The sequence below is a fragment of the Pristiophorus japonicus genome, chromosome 5 (genome assembly GCF_044704955.1).
Source record: "Pristiophorus japonicus isolate sPriJap1 chromosome 5, sPriJap1.hap1, whole genome shotgun sequence".
Taxonomy (NCBI): domain Eukaryota; kingdom Metazoa; phylum Chordata; class Chondrichthyes; family Pristiophoridae; genus Pristiophorus; species Pristiophorus japonicus.
In genome coordinates this window covers 228,180,229-228,199,989 of record NC_091981.1, presented here as the reverse complement: position 1 = coordinate 228,199,989, position 19,761 = coordinate 228,180,229, and the positions used below count along the sequence as shown (strand labels likewise).

The 19,761-nt window shown below is 43.6% G+C and overlaps 1 protein-coding gene across 1 annotated transcript in view; it reads left to right on the top strand.

Annotated features, from left to right (window-relative positions):
- The window catches only part of LOC139264149 (alpha-2,8-sialyltransferase 8F-like), an 86,352-nt gene extending 75,419 nt beyond the window's left edge, over positions 1–10,933 (top strand). Inside the window, exons 5-7 of the mRNA XM_070880235.1 lie at positions 3,007–3,119; positions 6,223–6,312; positions 8,838–10,933. Of these exons, the coding sequence (XP_070736336.1) occupies positions 3,007–3,119; positions 6,223–6,312; positions 8,838–9,297 (663 nt within the window). The 3' untranslated portion in view covers positions 9,298–10,933. The remainder of the gene's footprint in view (positions 1–3,006; positions 3,120–6,222; positions 6,313–8,837) is intronic.
- The last annotated feature ends 8,828 nt before the right edge of the window (positions 10,934–19,761 follow it).

Below are 19,761 nucleotides of genomic sequence, written 5' to 3'. Positions count from 1 at the left end.
CAGAGCAGAGGTGAATAGTTGTTTTTTGGATTGGAGGAAGGTATACAGTGGTGTTCCCCAGGGGTCGGTCTCAGGACCACTGCTTTTCTTCACATATATTAATGACTTGGACTTGGGTGTACAGGGCACAATTTCAAAATTTGTAGATGACAAAAAACTTGGAAGTATAGTGAACAGTGAGGAAGATAGTGATAGACTACAAGGGGACATAGACAGGCTGGTGAAATGGGCTGACATGTGGCAGATGAAATTTAATGCAAAAAAGTGCAAAGTGATGCATTTTGGTCAGAAGAATGAGGAGCGGCAAAATAAACTAAAGGGTACAATCCTAAAGGAGGTGCATGAACAGAGAGACCTGGGGTATATGTACGCAAATCATTGAAGATGGCAGGGCAGGTTGAGAAAACAGTTAAAAATGCATACAGGATCCTGGGCTTAATAAATAGAGTGGAAAAACAAGGAAGTTATGATGTGAACCTTTATAAAACACTGCTTCGGCCACAACCAGAGTATTGTGTCCAATTTTGGGCACTGCACTTTCATCATCATCATCATAGGCAGTCCTTCGAATCGAGGATAACTTGCTTCCACATCAAAAAGTTCACAGGTGTTTCAATGAAGGACCTAATATTCCTGGTCCCGAACTAAATCTTCAAGGGTGGAAGATGCCTGTGCGTGGATTTTTTTTAATGTGTGGTGGCTGTTGCACACCAGCCACCACACGGGCTTAACAGAGCTAGGTCTTGGTCCAGTGGCTGGATTAAACAGACGACTGAAGACCAGCTCTGCTGCACGGATCTAGTGCGCACACATATCCACTCCAGGGAACAGCACTTGTTGGAGAAGGAGAGTGACGGCAGCGAAAAGGGCAACTGGATTGGATGTCACCATAATCCAGGTCGATGATTGGAGCGTGGGCAGGTACAGCAGGAGCTACGAGGTTGGGGCAAAGTGAGAGCGAGAGATTGTAGAGAGATGTGATCAGGGCCCAGGAGAGGTTTGAAATCGGGGCCCAGGACCACATGAGGAGAGAGGGGAGGAGGAGGAAGAGGAGGAGGATAAGGAGCCCGGCGATGAACCCATGCCACCACTCCCCCAGAACCGGTCCCAATGCCCCAGGAATTTGAATCCCTCCCTGCTGCACCATTGTTCAAGCCACGTATTCATCTGCGCTATCCTGTGATTCCTACTCTGACTATCACGTGGCACTGGTAGCAATCCCGAGATTACTACTTTTGAGGTCCTACTTTTTAATTTAGCTCCGAGTTCCTTAAATTCTCGGGATTTAAAAAGCTCCTTAAAAACAGCAGCAACAGCAGCAAGAACAACAACAAACAATCAACCAACCAACACCCCACACCTTGCACCAATTTTAACTGCAGTCAACATTCCCACCACCTCTGCCCCCACCCCGCCCACCCCCCCGATCTTTACCTGCAATTGCTTCCTCCCAATACCCCGACCCACGTTGGGACCAGGAAGTTGTGCAGCAAGGTATCTGGAGCGTTGCTGTTGTTGGGGGATAGACAATGGCGATGACATGTGTGGATCCACTGGAGAAGCTCGGGGTGTGGAAGACCCGGCCTCTGAGTCAAAAGACTGTTCTAGCTCCCCACCCTCAGGGGCTGTCGGTCTGGGTGGTGTGACACTGGGGGATGCAGTGCCAAATGCCGAGACCATCAATTGCCACATGGCATTGACAGATTCGGTGTTTTCCCGCACCGCCGCAATCAGCTGCGACATGTCCGCCGATTGTCGGGCAGATTGTGTGGCGATGTTGCCAGAAATACTACCCAGGGCCCGGAAGAGTTCTCAACCTAAATCAACGCTCGCTCTTGACAGTCCCACCATGTCCAGGTTTGCACCTGCCTGTCTCTGAGCTTACCGGCTTTGGCGACTCAACCTCCGTGGAGGCGGCATACGGGCTTGTACACTCGGGGTGCATTGCTGCACACCTCTTGATCCCGCTGACTCTGAGGTGAACCCATGAAAGTTGAATCCCTCTGAGGGACTGCTGGCCGCAGCTAAAATATGTGCACCATCCCCACCTCTGCCTCCACCATCAACTCCTCCTCCACCTCCACCACCACTGACTCTAACATCAATCCTCCCACAACAGCTGTTTCTATAAGGTCCTCTGGACACTCCTCTTCTTCCTCTTCTTCCTCCTCATCGACCTCGTCCTCGTCGACCCATGTATGACAGGATGAGGCGGAGGTGGAGGCTTCCATGGTGGGATGGTGCACATGCGACTCCTCATCTGGAAATAGAAAACAACATGAGTGCTTAGCAGCAGGGGAGGGGGCAGGCTGACATGACTATGGTCACATCGCGCAGACTTATTTGAAGGACCACCACTACTGCATTATATGTCGTCGAGAGGCATTACATGAAATTACCCTAACCCAAATCCACAGACACTACATGACATTACATTACATGACCCCAACATTACATTATATGACCCCAACACAGCCTGGGGATTTTGCAGGACTTACCCTCAGCTGAAGTTGTCGAATCAGCACTACCACAGGTAGCTGTTCCATTGTGGGCACCCACCAGGGCTGCCACACGTTCCTCCACCTCTGTTAATTGCTGGATTTTGGGTGGACCACACCCTCTGCAAAAATGCCAATAGCACTGATTCATGCAGCAACTGGCTGATCTTACCAACTTAGTTGAGGAAAAGGAAGCATTAATATTCCAAAATACTTGTCAAACAAACAACTATTTTGAACTGACAGCATTCATATAATCTGTGAGTGTAAGATTGAATTCCTTGTCCTGTTAACTTTTCTTTTTGGTTCTGAAATGCACTTTGGAACCAAGCACAAAAACAATCATTTTGGTACTATTTCCACATTAAAGTATATTTAGATAAGGAGATACTCAAAGTAATTCTATTTATTTGATTAGGTGTAGATTAAAAACGGATTTTTGTATAATTATAGGAACTTCTGAATTGTAATAGTGATGGTAATTGCATATTGTTTATTTTTTTTAAAGACAGACCCTTTCAAAGACCATGTATTTAAACGTTGCTCTGTTGTTGGAAATGGAGGAGTTCTAACTAACAGCAGCTGTGGAATGGAAATAAATCAGGCTGACTTTGTATTCAGGTATGAACCAAAGCAGCTGCAGGAGTATGTCTGTGGTTGTTCCTGCTAATAAATGTGAGGGGAATACCAGACGCAGGTAAAATCTTTTTTTAAATATTCATCCTGTAAGGTGCTATCATTGCAACAATCTTTTTAGCTGCTGGCCAGAGGTATGTATATAGCCCACTATTTCTTCAGTGATATGCTGGTTTAGTCAGAGTTAAAATATAAATAGAGTGAAGTTGAAGGAAATGTTTCAGTGATTCTCATTTATATTACCACTCTCACACCGACCACTCGCTTGACTTCGGCCACAAGGCTTATGATAATAGGTAATGTAAGAGTAGGGGAGCACCCAGGAAACAATGATGGTAGCATAATTAGGTTGGATGTAAAAATGGAAAAGATGAGGAAACAGTGAAATATAAAGGTACTTGAAAAAAAGCCAATTGCAATGAGATAAAAAGAGAACTAGCCCAGATAATTTGGAAAAAAACATTGCTAATAAGATGCTAATTGCATAAAGAATGTTCATACAGGAGATAATTAGGTCCAGACTAGACATATTCAGACAAGAGGTAAAAGTGGGAGTTCCTTGAATGAGTACAGAAATTAAAATGCGACTTTAAAAAGAGGCATGTGACAAATCTAGGGCCAATAATTCAAAACAAAAGCAATCCAAATATAGAAATTAGAGAGGGGAAGCAAACACAGTGATTAGAAAGGCCAAGAGAAGGCATTAAAAAAGCTAATATAAAGGGGAAATAATAAAGGATTTTACAAACAAAAATAAATAAAAGAAGAATTAAAGAAAAGTTAGGGCCAATTGGAAATGAAAAAGGAACTCTTCTTTTGGAGAATGAAGGGATGACAGAGATAGCAGATGAGTGCTATGCCTTTGCTTTCACAGAAGACCGAGTGATATTAATGAATGGGTAGAAGAGGAAGATGTGAGCAATTAGATAGGATAACAATAGATCAGGAAGTATTACTGAAAACATTGCTCGAACTTAAAGTGAAAAAGGCACCAGGTCCTCATGACATGCATTCCAGAATACTAAGGGAAGTCCGAGAAAAAATATGTTCTGCCGATATTCTGCCAAAAATCCTTAGATATGGAAGTTATTCCAGAGCATTGAAGGATTGCGAATGAAACATCATTGTTCAAAAGGGAGAAATGAATAAACCAGGTAACTATAGCCAGGTGGTGTAAAGGAGGCTTGTTGATAAAATTAAGGAACATGGTATGATCTTATGTTTACTCTTCTTATAGCACTGGTAGATGGGAATTACCATCACCAAATTCAGAGGGAAGCATATGCCCCTTTCTTAAAGTGCATAACCAATAAAGACTGTAAATTAACCAAAATTAAAAGGAAACTTCACAAATTAAATTAGAATTCTATTTCCCAAGGTAATGATGCACTCCAGTCCCTCCGGTGCCATGATCCTTTCCTCATGCCTCCAATAACACACAGTCCATTAGGTGTTATTACTGATGCTCTGTAATCACCCATGTAAATAGAATACATCATCAACAGCCTCAGAACATTGCAGAATCACTGCAAGCGGATTAACAAAATAAATGCAATATGAAAGGTTAAAATTTGCATCACTGGCAGGGCCTTAGATGTAACCAGCATTCATTGCAAAACACCTATGATCTTCTGACATGCACTGGCTGCGTGCAAGGTCTTTTGGTGGTATAAGACCATGCAAAATTTACCCTAAGATGTTGTGCTCAAGAATGTGTGAAACAGGGCATTAAAAGTGCTAGTGAATCAGTCGAATAATTTGTTAAATCAAGATATTAAGGGAACATGTCCTTGGGAGAATAGTAATCTGAAAGGGAATATATAAATCAGAGAGAATATACATGTGATAATGAAAGAACAACACTTGTCAGAGGACAGCCAGGTGCTGAGGGCTTCTCTGAAACCATTGGTGCCCTGGAGATGACACTCCAACTCTTTTTAAATACTGGCAATTAAAACATAAGAACATAAGAAATAGGAGCAGGTGTAGGCCATTTGGCCCCTCGAGCCTGCTCCGCCATTTAATAAGATCATGGCTGATCTGATCTTGGGCTCAGCTCCACTTCACTGCCTGCACACCATAACCTTTCACTCCTGTATCATTCAAAAAACTGTCCTTCTCCACCTTAAATATATTCAATGACCCAGCCTCCACAGCTCTCTGGGGCAGAGAATTCCACAGATTAATGACCCTCTGAGAGAAGAAATTCCTCCTCATCTCAGTTCTGAATGGGCGACTCCTTATTCTTAAACTATGCCCCCTTGTTCTAGAGTCCCCCACAAGAGGAAACATCCTCTCTGCATCTACCTTGTCAAGCTCCCTCAGTATCTGATATGTTTCAATAAGATCATCTCTCGTTCTTCTAAACTCCAATGAGTATAGGCCCAACCTGCTCAACCTTTCTTCATAAATCAACCCCTTCATCTCAGGAATCAACCTCGTGAACCTTCTCTGAACTGCCTCCAATTCAAGTATATCCCTCCTTAAATAAGGAGAATAAAACTGTACGCAATACTCTAGGTGTGGTCTCGCCAATACCCTATGCATTTGTAGCAGGACTTCCCTGCTTTTATACTTAAGTCAGCAACCAAAAAGCCTGTAAAATAACAAAAAAATCTTTTGAAGAAACCTTCATAAATCAAATTAAAATGTTGTTCCCGTTTGTGATGATGCACTCCAGTCCTTCCGTTATCGACCGGTCGCGGAAGGCATCGAGCGTATCGGTGGACATCACGTGCTCCATCTCCAGGGACACCCGGGCGCATACGTAGCCGCGGAAGAGAGGCAGGCATTGAAATGACACTACAGGTTGGAAACTGCCTCCACGTGTTGCAATCTAAAGATTAAAGTGGTGGGGTGATGTGAATGATGATGATGATTTTAATATCCAACAATGTTAGTTTATTGTAGAATAATTGTAATAGTGATCTACATGAGTTATCTTTACTGATCTGATGAACAAGGTGTGCTTTCGAATTTGTTCTGGTCATTTACTGCCTTGCACTGATGTCTGTCACAGTAGTGATATATTTATGTTATACATTATTAGTTTAAAAAGACAATATAATTGTTTACTTAATTATTACAGGTGTAATCTTCCCCCTATCATGGATTATATGGATGATGTGGGAATGAAAACAGATATTGTGACAGCCAATCCAAGTATCATTTCAAGGAGGTAATTATAAGAACATAAGAATATAAGAAATAGGAACAGGAGTAGGCCATATGGCTCCTCGAGCCTGATCCGCCATTTAATAAGATCACGGCTGATCTGATCATGGACTCAGGTCCATTTCCCTGCCTGCTCCCCATAACCCCTTATTGCCTTATCGTTTAAGAAACTGTCTATTTCTGTCTTAAATTTATTCAATGTCCCAACTTCCACAGCTCTCTGAGTCTGCGAATTCCACAGATTTACAACCCTCTGAGAGAATAAATTTCTCCTCATCTCAATTTTACATGGGCGGCCCCTTATTCTAAGATTATGCCCTCTAGTTCCAGTCTCCTCTATCAGTGGAAACATCCTCTCTGCATCCATCTCTTCAAGCCCCCTCATAATCTTATATGTTTCGATAAGGTTACCTCTCATTCTTCTGAATTCCAATGAGTAGAGGCCCAAACTACTCAACCTTTCCTCATAAGTCAACCCCCTCATCTCTGGAATCAACCTCGTGAACCTTCTCTGTACTGCCTCCAAAGCAAGTATATCCTTTTGTAAATATGGAAACCAAAACTGCACGCAGTATTCCAGGTGTGGTCTTCCCAATACTCTGTATAACTGTAGCAAGACTTTCCTGCTTTTATACTCCATCCCCTTTGGAATAAAGGCTAAGATTCCATTGGCCTTCCTGATCACTTGCTGTACCTACATACTAACCTTTTGTGTTTCATGCACAAGTGCCCCCAGGTCTATTTGTATTTAATAACAAACCAGAAATAGGAGAGAGTAAAAGAAAGACTTGCATTTATATAGTGCCTTTCATGACTACCGGGTGTCTCAAAACGCTTTATTGCCAATGAAGTACTTTTTGGAGTGTTGTTACTGTTGTAATGTAGGAATTTGCGCACAGCAAGCTCCCACATTCAGCAATGTGATAATGACCAGATAATCTATTTTTGTTATGTTGATTCATGGATAAATATTGGCAAGGACACCGGGGAAAACTCCCCTGCTCTTCTTCAAAATAGTGCCATGGGATCTTTTATGTTCACCTGAGATAACAGGCAGGGCCTCGGTTTTATGACTCATCTGAAAGATGTCACCTCCGACAGCACAGTGCTCCCTCAGTACTGCACTGGAGTGTCAGCCTAGATTTTTGAGCTCAAATCCCTGGAGTGGGACTTAAGCCCACAAATTGTCTGACTCAGAGGGGAGAGGGCTACCCACTGAGCCACAGCTGACACTGCAGAGACAGAAAATGGGAAGAAGATAGGATAGGAGAAAAGAAGGTCTGTGTGAGAAGAAGTGAGCATAAGGTATGCTTTGCCGCTGAGATATCGCTTCATTTTCAGCAATTTTCCTTTTCCAATTTTCTCTTCAGCCTTTGCCTCCTGAAGGTATTGGGTGGGATTTTCCACTTTGGGGTCGAGTAACAGTGGTGCAGGTCTTCTACCTACCCTTCTGACCTCTCTTTGACCCTGATCTACTTATTTGGTTTGTGGCTTGTTTGGCATGTAGGCCGGAATTTTACCAGCGCTGAGAGGGGGGGATCGAAGACTGGACAGGTGTTAAAATAGAAATATTGACAGTGAGTTGGGAGCCCACTGTCAACACCACCTGCACTCGTGTTTCCCATGTGTCAGGTCTGTCAGTGCTCAACAGACCCGACACCAAGCAGTGGGGGAGGTAATTTAGATTATAGTTAAAAGCCAATTAAACACCATTTGCCCAACACTTACCATTTTTTCATCCCTTTCACGAAGTTCACAGCGCTGAGGGATCACGTCAGATAAGTAGGTCGGGTGTTCCATCAGATTCCATTCTTCTGAACAGTTGACTGCTGCAAATATGGTATAAACGCTACCATTTCATAGATGTTCACTTTCTAATCTTCGAATCTGTAGCCTTGGAAGACACATTTGAGCTTTATGCAGGTTGGAAGTGTTTGGAGTAAATTTTCTATACACTGTCACATCCTTGGAATAACCTCTCTCACCATTGACAGATCGCTGCTGTCATCTCAACCTCACCTGCCAGCTACTGCATCAGTATCGATACCCTTGAAAATAATGCCTCCGATGTTGTGGTGGATCTGGAGGAAAGGAAAATAGAAACTAAAAGTATTACTTGTTGGGATTATGGAGATAGGGAACAGAGTGGAACGCTGTGTCTATATGGTCCTTTACAGAGATGCCAAAGTGACAGTGCTTGTTTTCAGTCTGGTACTGGCCATATGCAGCCAGCCTCGCCTTCTCCTATGTCAAGAGCAAAGTGTCTCCCAATGAGCTCCACGGCCTTCTCTGTGTGAGGAGTATAAAGTTGGGAATGTTGCCACCCCCTACCGACCAGAATCCCAGTCCTACCTCACCTGTGACATCGGCCCCGCCCAGCCATGAGCCCACCCCACCTGCCCACGATCCTGGCCCAGCTGCCCACAGCCCTCGCCTGGTGCTGCCCGACCCCAACCACAATCCAAACCGGCCCTGATAGAATCCCTGAATTTCAGGGTCTAAATGTAAAGAATATTGTTTATTTTACAGGTACCAAAGTCTGAATTTAAGGAGAAAACCTTTTGTGGACTATATATCTGCCTATAAAAATGCATTTATTCTGCTGCCTGCATTTTCTTATTCAATTAACACGTCACCTTCATTTAAAGTTTCTTACACTCTGCAAGATTTTGGAATGAAACAGAAGGCAATATTTTTAAATCCATCATACATGAAAACTGTCAGTCCATTCTGGAAAGGTAAAGGTGTTAAAGAGAAACGTCTTTCTAGCGGTTTCATTATATTAAGCGCAGCAATGGAGCTGTGTGAGGAAGTATGGGTGTATGGATTCTGGCCCTTCTCTAAAGATGTGCATGGAAACCAGTTCCACCATCATTACTATGACAATATGATGCCAGGTAAAATTCACTCAATGCCGAATGAATTCTACAAACTTCTGCAGCTTCACATGAAAGGCATTGTGAAACTGCACACCGATAAATGTGAATAAATATACGATTGATATACTGCAGGAGACAAACTTTATTAGTTTGTGAATCATAGTACAAAATGTATTTTTATTAATTGATGCATGTTATAAATTGTGTTATTGTGGTGATAATTGTGGAGAGTGTTTTTGGATGATTCCGGTGAGACGAGGCTTGAGATGCTGATTCAGTTTTCACTGATGTCGGGAAGGATGTGAGAAAGGCCACAAATGAGGCCAGGACCCAGATATGCTGAGTCTCTGCCTTACGGCTGAATTCCACAATAGTCTTTTGGAGACATAAACAAGGATTAAACAGGGTCACGGCTGGGGGCATGGACTCACTATGTTAAGGGACCTGGCATTGGGTAACCAGAGAGACGCCTAGTGAGACATATCTTGCCAATACTTTTGAATGTGGGGCACATCTGGGGGTTCAAGGCTGTTATCGTGTTCTGAGTTCCTGAAGAGAAACCAAATTTTATTTTTTAATTAAATGCAGCCCCTTATAAATGGGACCACTGAGAGCCTTCTGTTTCCGAGGTGGAGACTCTTGACACCTCCCCCAGCCTGATACTTCCCAGCTACATCCATCCACCTTGGCTCCATATCCCTTAATACCTTTGTCTAGCAAAATCTATTGATCTCAGATTTATAATTATTATTTGAGCTAACATCTACTGCTTTTTGTGTGAGAGAGTTCCACACTTCTAGCACCCTTTGTGTGACGGAGTATTTCCTAACCTCTTCTGGCTGGCCTGACTCTGATTTTAAGGTTATGTTCCCTTGTCCCAGGCTTCCCCACCAGCAGAAAATGTTTTTTATCTACCGTAACAATTCCTCTCAAATCCTAAAAATTTCAATCAAGTCATCTTCTATATTCCAGGGAAAACAAGCCTAGTTTATGTAATCTCTCCTCATAATTTAACTGTTGGTGCCCTGGTAACATTCTGGTACAGCTATGGAGAGAACCCAAGCATGGGATTCGTTTCGGATTGTTCTAGCAAATGAAATGTGCCGAATGGCTAACTTGTCTCAGGGACTGGAAAAGTTAGATGCGGGAAGAATGTTTCCGATGTTGAGGAAGTCCAGAACCAGGGGATATAGTCTTAGGATAAGGGGTAGGCCATTTAAGACTGAGATGAAGAGAAACTTCTTCACTCAGAGAGTTGTTAACCTGTGGAATTCCCTGCCGCAGAGAGTTGATGATGCCAGTTCATTGGATATATTCAAGAGGGAGTTAGATATGGCCCTTACTGCTAAAGGGGTATGGAGAGAAAGCAGGAATGGGGTACTGAGGGAATGATCAGCCATGATCTTATTGAATGGCGGTGCAGGCTCGAAGGGCCGAATGGCCTACTCATGCACCTATTTTCTATGTTTCTATGTTTCTGCAATGTAACCTTCTGCTACTATGGTTTTATGGAGTGAGCAGAACCAACTGGATGGAGTGAGGGACATTGGATTGTGATGCCCAAACAAATGAAATGAAAAGGTGATCATATATTTGGTTACTGAACAATTTGATCTTGGTGTTTAATGTTAAAATGAAAAGAATTGTAAATATTATAAAATGGTAATTAAGAAGGTGCTAATTTATTGTTGGTTTTAGCAGACCTTGGTGAGGTATATGTAAACATTAAATTCCAAGTTATTTGAAGCCTATGTTTTATATTATCTTGTATATGGACCTAATATTCTCACTAAAAGTGTGAAAAGACAAAATTTAATGTAATTGCATCAGGACAATGTGCATAATAATCCCAGTGCATCAATACAACTCTGGACTGTGCAAATTGGAGAATTTTCCGTGGTCCAGATCCATGGGATCACTCTCGCCTGGTCCTATTCCGAGCTGACACAGGGTAGCCAACACATTCCTAGAAATTGCATTTCCCCCACCTTGCGTTGTTACTTCAATGTTCCATTGTTGGTTTTCTCCTTTAGTGTCACTCCTCAATGACATTGGCCCCAAAATTCCCCCAGTATCCCACCAATCTCCTGCCATATCTCTGGAAGGAATCCCAGCGGAACCCCCCCAGGAAAACGGTGAATAATAGCTTGTGCTGAGTCTCTATAGATTCCAGGAGCTTCCTAACTGCTTTGTAAGCAGTGGAGCCCCTTACAAAGCTAATGGAAGCGCGAGAGGCTGGGACTCCTGCTCCTGAGCCTCAGTCAGGACTCAGTATAGTCATGGCAGGGAATATGTCGTGTGATTGGAGGCATAATGGCTGCAACAGGGTTTATGTGGACCCTATCTGTGGAGTCCTGGCCATGCACCCCAGAGGTGGTAAAGAAAATAATACAACACAACATTTAGGAACAGCTCCAAAAAATAAATATGTCCCTGTGGAATATTTGTCGCTGAGCCGTCAGGCATCAGTAAAGCGTTCACAGATGAGCTGCTGGCGCAAGGCTTGAGCAATCATTAAAGGAGCACGATGGCCCGCCCTCCTCTGACGTCGTGCTCTGGCCTCAGGCACTTGCATGGCTTCCTCATCCTCATCATTCTCCTCCTCCTCCTGCTCGTCACCTGCATCTTCCAAATCATTATCATCAGTCACTCTCACCACAGCTGGGTCTTCTTCTTCCACTATCAGCTGCTGCTGCCTCATGATGGCTACGTTATGCAGCATGTAGCACACAACAGTGAACTGACCGACAATCTCAGGGGAGTATTGCAAGTAGTCTCCAGAATGGTCCAGGCATTGGAAATGCTGTCTCAAGATGGCAATGGTCCTCTCTATGATGCTGCGCGTCGCAATGTGCGACAGGTTGTACTGATGATCAGCTTCCATCCAGGTTACGCGTATGAGTGTCATGAGCCAGGTGGTGAGGCCGTACCCTTTGTCTCCCAGTAGCCAGCTCTGCCCTTCTGGCTGCTGCTCAAACATGGCAGATATAACGCTCTCGCATAGGATGAACGCATCATGGGTGCTGCCAGGGTATCTTGCATCGACTGACATGATGCAATGCATGTTGTCACACACATTCAAAGAGTGGAAGCCTTTTCTATTCCTGAACAGCTCAGCATCCTTCAAAGGTGCTCGCAATGCGATGTGGGTACAATCAATGCAGCCCTGTACCTTTGGGAAGCCAGCAATCCTTGAGAATCCCACAGCCCTGTCATAGATTTCTTGGGTGGTCATTGGGAACTTGATGACGTCATTCCTCCGTGCATACAGTGCAGCCATGACCTGATGAATGGAGACATGTATTGCATGTTGAGAGATGGCGCACATATCCCCAGTTGTAGCTTGAAACAATCCCGAGGCATAGAAGGAACGTGCAGCTCTAACCTTCACTTCAACTGACAAAGCATTCCACCTGCCGCTTCTCAGCTGTAAGTCTGGTCTCAGCAACTCACAAATTTCACGGACAACTTCTCTGCGGAAACGCCACCTTCTGACACACTCTGCATCACTCATGTCCAGGTACGAATGCCTGACTCAAAATTGCCGAGGTGGGTAAGGCCTCCTGCCCAGCAGCCTATGGGCTCTGATGTTCCTGATGTGACGAGCTCTAATCAATTGTCTCCTATGTAGCACAATGATGCAGAACGCTCGCAAAAAATATAGCATTGATATTATTGCCCCCATAGTTAAAGTTAAACTTTCAAAGAAGGTCAAAATGGCAGGAAAGCAGGCAGCACAGCACAGGTTCGCAGTTCTCTCTCTCTCTCTCCCCCCCCAAGGTATGTATATGGACCGCACCCAAAGGTCTTTTCTCCTCCTCCCCCCCCTTGAGTCTTGTGACCTCCCTCTACTCTCTCCTCACCCCCCTTGAGTCTTGTGACCTCTCGCCCTCTCTCTCCCTCCCCGCTGCCCCGTCCTCCCCCCAACCTCTTTGTTTGCTTGCTGCAGCCTGTTGTAGACTGTCTGGTGATTTTGCTTCCTGCAGCCGCTGTGTGTGCTCTGCTGTCGGTAATTCAATCGTTCCTATCCCTATCCCTGGCCGAATGGTCTCCCGGTTCATTTTCATCCTGCACCTATCCCAGGCCGAGTGGCCTCCCGCACCGGCTGGCCCGCTGCCTTCCCTGGCCAAGTTTTCAGATGGAGGTAGGACTAAGTTCTATTTTTTATTTGTTATTGAATGCTTATTACTTTTTATATTTTGTTTAGTGCTTTGTAAGTCTTGGTGCTTTAGGTGCAGGTCCTCTCCACTTCCCTTCCCGCCCCTATCCCAGGCCGAATGGCCTCCGATGTACCTACCTGTGCTGATTTTTTAACTTTCTGCAAGGGTTTTCTGAAGTGGCCACATACGCTGGCCAAAGTAGATTTGGAGTAACTATTAGCTGGCCAAAGTGGCCTAAATGGCCAAAACTGGCATAGGTGGCTGGTCATGCCCTCGCTTGAGAAAAAAAACTAAACTAAAAAAAATCGTAACTAACCGGTGCAAATTGAATATGCAAAATGGGGATTTTTAAGATACTCCAGAAAAATCAAGTTGCTCCAAAAAAAATGGAGCAACGCCTGGCCAAAATTGAGCCCATAGTAAACATTGCTGATACTAGTTTTTTTAATCCAGATTTATTTAATTAACTGAATTTAAATTCAGCTGATATAGTGGCATTTCAACTTGTGTCTGCAGGCCATTAGTCCGGACCTCTGGCTTACTAGTCCAGTAAGATAACCTCCATGCCACCATTCCCAGTTGATATTCTAAGTGACTTGTTAACAGATTCTGGAATTTTCCCTACTACTGATCTCCGACAAACTGGTCGATAGTTCTCTGTTTCTCTCACCCTCTTTTGTTGAATAGCAGGGGTACAATTGCTAGCTTCCAGTCCGCAGGGACCATTTTAGAATCTGGGAAATTCTTGGAGATCAAAGCCAATCTCTATAGCTCCCTCTTTTAAAACCCTAGGATGTAGGCCATCAGGTCCAGGGGATTTGTTGGCTTTTAGTCTCATTAATTTCTCCAGTACTATTTATTTACTAATATTAATTTCTTTATGTTTCTATTCTCACAAGGCCCTTGGTTCACCACTATTTCCAGAATATTCCAGAATTCCCTTCTTTTCGGATTTTGTACTCCACCTAAGCAGACAGACATTGATTTAACATTTTGTCTGAAAGACAGCATCTCTGACAATGTAGCACTCCTTTGGTGTCGGTGGACTTGAATCCAGAACCTTCTGATTCATGGGCAAGAGTGTTTTCAACTGTGCCAAGCTGCCAATTCATGCCATGTTAAAGGCCAAGCATTAGAAACTCGTGCAGAATTACAAGAGGGAGAGAATAAAATCTAAAAGTGAGTCCTAAACACTCGTTCATAACTGCTGTTAGTTCACAAAGATTTTAAAGTATCACTACAGAACTAGCTGGTACAGAGGAGTTTTCAGCTCCGCAGGCTGTGAGCAGCAGTCATTGTCAGGCATTTAGTAATTTGGCAGTAGATGGCTCAGGAGAGAGCATGACATGCAGAAAAAGTTAACCTTAGATTTTGGATCAACCAGAACTGAGTCTGCTACATTAGCATGATGGAGGACGAGTTTCTGATCAGACTTAGCACGGAGGCTTTGTCACATGATCTATGAAGATCTGCAAGAAGAATCAATGATCTGCACTTCAGATATGCAAACTGGATAGAGAGTTGACTGCATTTATTATGTTAAAGGTATTTAAAAAAAAACGAATTGGGGAACATTGCTTAGCTTTGATATCTGAAATTTCACACAATGGGAGTGACTGGGTGTGGTTTATCAGAAATGTGCTTAAAAACAAATTGAAATCGAGATATCAGTGTAAAAGAAAACTGGTGAGAATCATGCCAGCTATTTCAATTGTAATAATTAACATCCTAATCCAATAGTCTGATTAAAACTAGTAGAATTCTTTAATCGATGATAACAAAAATTGCAGAACAGTGACAACTCATGATAGCTTTTGCTCAGATCATTTCCATGAGTATCATTACTTAACCATAAAATCTGATTGACAACAAGCTGTTGTAGATTGAAGAATTTGAACATTAATTTAGTGTAAGCTGCTGAATGAATAGAACTAGTCTATAGGCATGATCATGCAGAAGGGGATACTTTTGATGAGCCTTTATCTCCCAGCTCTGATTACATAAGTTAAATTGTTTCTTTAAAATGGTCGTAAATGAGAGTCTCCCAGCCAAAACCTGCAATGGCAGTGGTTCCCACAGAAAATCTGTTAGAATATCTTCTGGCTGTACTGAAGGTGACACTATTTTTAGTGGATTCGTGGAGCTGTGGTTGGTTCTTTTACTGACTGAAGCAGTATTCATGAGACTGTTCCTGAAAGGTCACTGGAGAGTGCTTTCTAATGCAGATTGGACAGATGACATAACTTCCTACCTGACTGAGATAGGTACAAATATGGTTGTGACTGCATGCATGAGACGCACCCACCCCATCAACTGAGATTACATAGGTAATGATGGAAGTGGATTTTGAGGTCAGGGGTGAATGAACGGTGCCAGCTGTTCATTATACTTGCACATATCCACAGGAATTCGACAGTTTAATTAAAACAAAGCATCGAGGCGGGTGTTGACTCAATGTGATTTCTGCCCAGTGCTCTGATTGTCAAAGTGAAGACATATCTATGGGGTTTTGCACAGGAACTTGAGAGCCAAAAATTGCAGCCCATTCTACAGAGTGTAAACAGGGCAAGCAACTGTGTATCTCAACCAATCAGATTAAAGAATCAGAACTAGGACGTGTAAGTTGGAATATGGAATTTAATGTCAAATCACATACACCAAGCAAAATAAAAAGAGGGAAAGATGAGATAAAAGACAATATAAAAAATTATTTGCTCTCTTTTAAATCTCCCAATAATTAAAATCTGAAGGATTGAGTCTGCACAGTTGTAAAAGTTAATTTTCAGTGCCAGAAAAGTTGGTTGGCAGTAATTAAGACCGTTAAAAGGGTACTTAGACTGGAATGGACAAGCCCTAACTTTCTGGCGCGTTTAGTCCGTATCTGAGGCAAGTACAGCAACTTCACTCAGTTCAATGTATTTCAATAGTGAGTCAGACAGCAAGATGCCATTTTTGGAAAGCTTTTGGAGGAGCAGGGCATCTCGGACAGCAACTTCCTGATTTCTGCATTTAACTGCGCATGTGCAGTTATTAAGTTGCTGCCCGATTTCCACGAAAATAACGGTGAGAACTGTTGTTTCTACAGCAAAATCCAGCACATTATCTTTCAATAAGGTAAAGTAGTAGATGTCAGGATCTACTTGCTTTGGTTTTACTGGCTTGATGATCTCCTGTCTAAAGAAATGAAGGAAACAGTCTTCAGTTACAGGAACTCCCTTATCCTTTTGACCGAAGTTCCTCTTTTCCGTTTGCATAAAGTGCTTACACCTTTAATGGAATCACCATATGTAGGGTAATAATAGATTCAAATGTTTTATGGTAACATTGTACTTAAGTTTGATATTTGACATGCCTCTCTGGGGAGCAAGTACAGTATTGATCTGTTGGCTACTTTTGTCGAATTGTGCCCCCTACAGTCTGTTTTATAGAACGGGCTTCTGCAATGTTTTATAGAACCGAACCAATCTGAACCTATCAGAATAGCAGATGGCGCTGCAGGTGAACAGCATGTCTTCCTTCATTGAACAAATACTGAGCGTGGCGTTTATATATGGTGTACATCTGAAAATAAAAAAGAATTCTGAAGATAAACACAACTAAAGTGGAAGCAACACCTCTTTGCACGATCAGTAGAGTTTCCACGAGTTGTATCTGCGCAATTTGGCGGAATCGAAAGTACCAGTGCAAAACATCGAGGAATTTTAAAAGGAATTTTAAAAGTTTGTGTTGTCTGCAATCTTTTAAACAGTTCAGGCACCGCGCATAAAACATGCCACACCTTCAAGTCAATTTGTGAGTTTCCACCGATTGCACTAGTTCAGGAAGGCTTTTCAAATTGCATTCATTTTCTTGGGTGTACAGACACTAGTAGGCAAGATGTAAACATTTCGTTTCATATCAAAATATATTTAATTTTACTAAAACCAACTAGTGTACACTAATGAAATTATTAAATGGTTCAGTATAGTTTTTAAGTCATTTTCATCTCTGGTTACTCACAGGTGGAGGACTGGACACCATTATTAAACCAACAACAACTTGTATTTATATAGCGCCTTTAATGTAGTGAAGCATCCCAAGGCACTTCACAGGAGTATTATGAGAAATTAAGGCATGTGACTAAAAGCTTGGTCGAAGAGGTAAGTTTTAAGGAGTGTCTTGAAGAAGGAAAGGGAGGCAAAGAGGCAGAGAGGTTTAGGCAGGGAATTCCAGAGCTCAAGGCCTAGGTAACAGAAGACATGGCCACCAACGGTTGAGCGATTTAAAATCAGGGATGCTCAAGAGGGCCGAATTAGAGGAGCGCAGACAACTCCATGGGGTGGGGTTGGGGTGCGGCGGGGAGGATTGTGGGGCTGGAGGAGATTAGAGATAGGAAGGGGCTTTGAAAACCAGGATGAGAATTTTGAAATCAAGGCACTGCTTAACCAGGAGCCAATGCAGGTCAGCGAGCACAGGGGGCCCAGAAGAGCCGAGGGCCCAGGGGCAGCATGGGCCAGCCCACACTGCGAAATGTGTGCGCACTAGGTCTGTGCAGCAGAGCAGGTCTCCAGTCGTCCTGGTTAACTCTTGACACTTGTAAGGGGAGCTTGGGGTATGGGTTCGAATCCACACTCCCCTGGGGTTCTGTACATGCGACTTATGAGGATGGGTGAGTGATGAGGCACCAGACACAGTGGGTAAGTGTATAAAATTGCTAATGTTGTTTATTTAGAATAGTAAATAGGAAGAGGTCATAAATAGCAGTAATGGCACAATCTCACTCAACGCACGAAAAATCTCGCAACAGGGAAGGGGAAAATAAGAGGTTAAAACATTTCACTCACACACAACCACACCTCCCACTTTCACCCTTCTTACCAATTCCTATCCTAAATTGAGTCTGTGAGGGGGTTTGGGCTATACGCACAATCCTATCATCTCCGGAGTTCTGGGGGCACTTATTTCAGCTCGGGGTCCGTCTGAGGTGGGTTTTACGTTGTTGGTCGGTTCCTCCTCGATGTTGCGTTGGTTTCTTCTCTTTGCATTTCGGTTGGCTCCTAAGCAAAAAGCTGCTGGAGTTAAGCACACCTTCCCCAGAGCGAGGGCCCTGTGAAAAGCTGACTCCACTCCCAAAAGCTGACTCCAACCTCCAACCTCTGGTTGGTTTCCTTGCTCAGCTCAGCTGTGGGAAGTCACTGCCACTGCCTGCTGGTTTTCAGTCTCGGTGGCTTCATCTGCGGAACTGCTGCTTCTTCCTCTGGTGGAGTGAGAGCGAGAGGGAGAGAGAGCTCTTTCTGGATACAAGCTGCAAGCTACCAGCTGCAAGCTCCAAGCTCTCCAACTGCTTCCACACCCTGCTGCTTCTACACCCCCGGTGGTTCTGTAGGTCCTATAACCAATTTAGTTCTGGCCTTTTCGCGCAAAAACTCAGTTGGTGGTCCATTGTGTAAGTTTGGGCAGGGAGATAGCTTTGAATATTTAATCAGAAGATGTCACAGGTACAGATAGGTGTGAGGACAGGGGTATTGTTTCAGTGCACATTGGTGCCTAAAAGTCTGCTGGTCCTTTGTTACAGTCCTGGGAGTCAATTGGTTTGGGCCTCCCCTTTAATGGGCCATTACTGCAGTGATTGTCCACTGTCCATATTAATTAGGTAGATGATGGTCCACATTCATTAGGGGTGAGTCATATTTTCAAACTGGGCCGGGTAGTCCCTATTGGTTGAGGATTTCCCCGCTTCAGGCCCAACTCAACCCCTGATTGACCTGCCAGAATGCACTTTTCCTCCATTGGCCAGTGCCAGACTCCACAATATCTGTATCTGCCCACACGTTTCCCAGCCTGCCTGGTCTGAGGGTTTGGTGGCCAAAAATGTTCATTTAAAATGAATAGAACGATCCCATGTTAGTTTTCTTGTCCTTAGGGTGTTTCAATAAAATGCGGCCGTGGATTTTCGAACCTTACACACTGGATAAAGGCCTAGCTCTGTCAAGCCCGTGTGGTGGCTGATGTGCTACGGTCACCACATGTTAAAAAAAATCCACGCGCAGGCATCTTCCACCCCTGGAGTTCAGGACTAGAATATCTGGTCCTTTATTGAAACATCTGCGAACTCATCCCTATTTGTGTGGAAGCAAGTCATCCTCATTTGAAGGACCGCCTACGATGACTATCAGAGGTAATGAACATCACCATTGCCCTCAACAATTCTGTTGCAAGGACTTTCTAGGCACCTAAAAGGAACATGTAGCAGCATCGCAGCTGCTGAGACATAAGACAAGGTTGGACAGTTTTACCACTTGATAACTTCCACAAGGTACAGGGCCTCTCGAACATTGCCTGGCATTCGTGCACCTGTCAACAACCCTAAGGTAAATGTAAATAAGGAGAGATATTGTTCGATCACTAAAATTTATGAGCCTAACCTAAAGATAA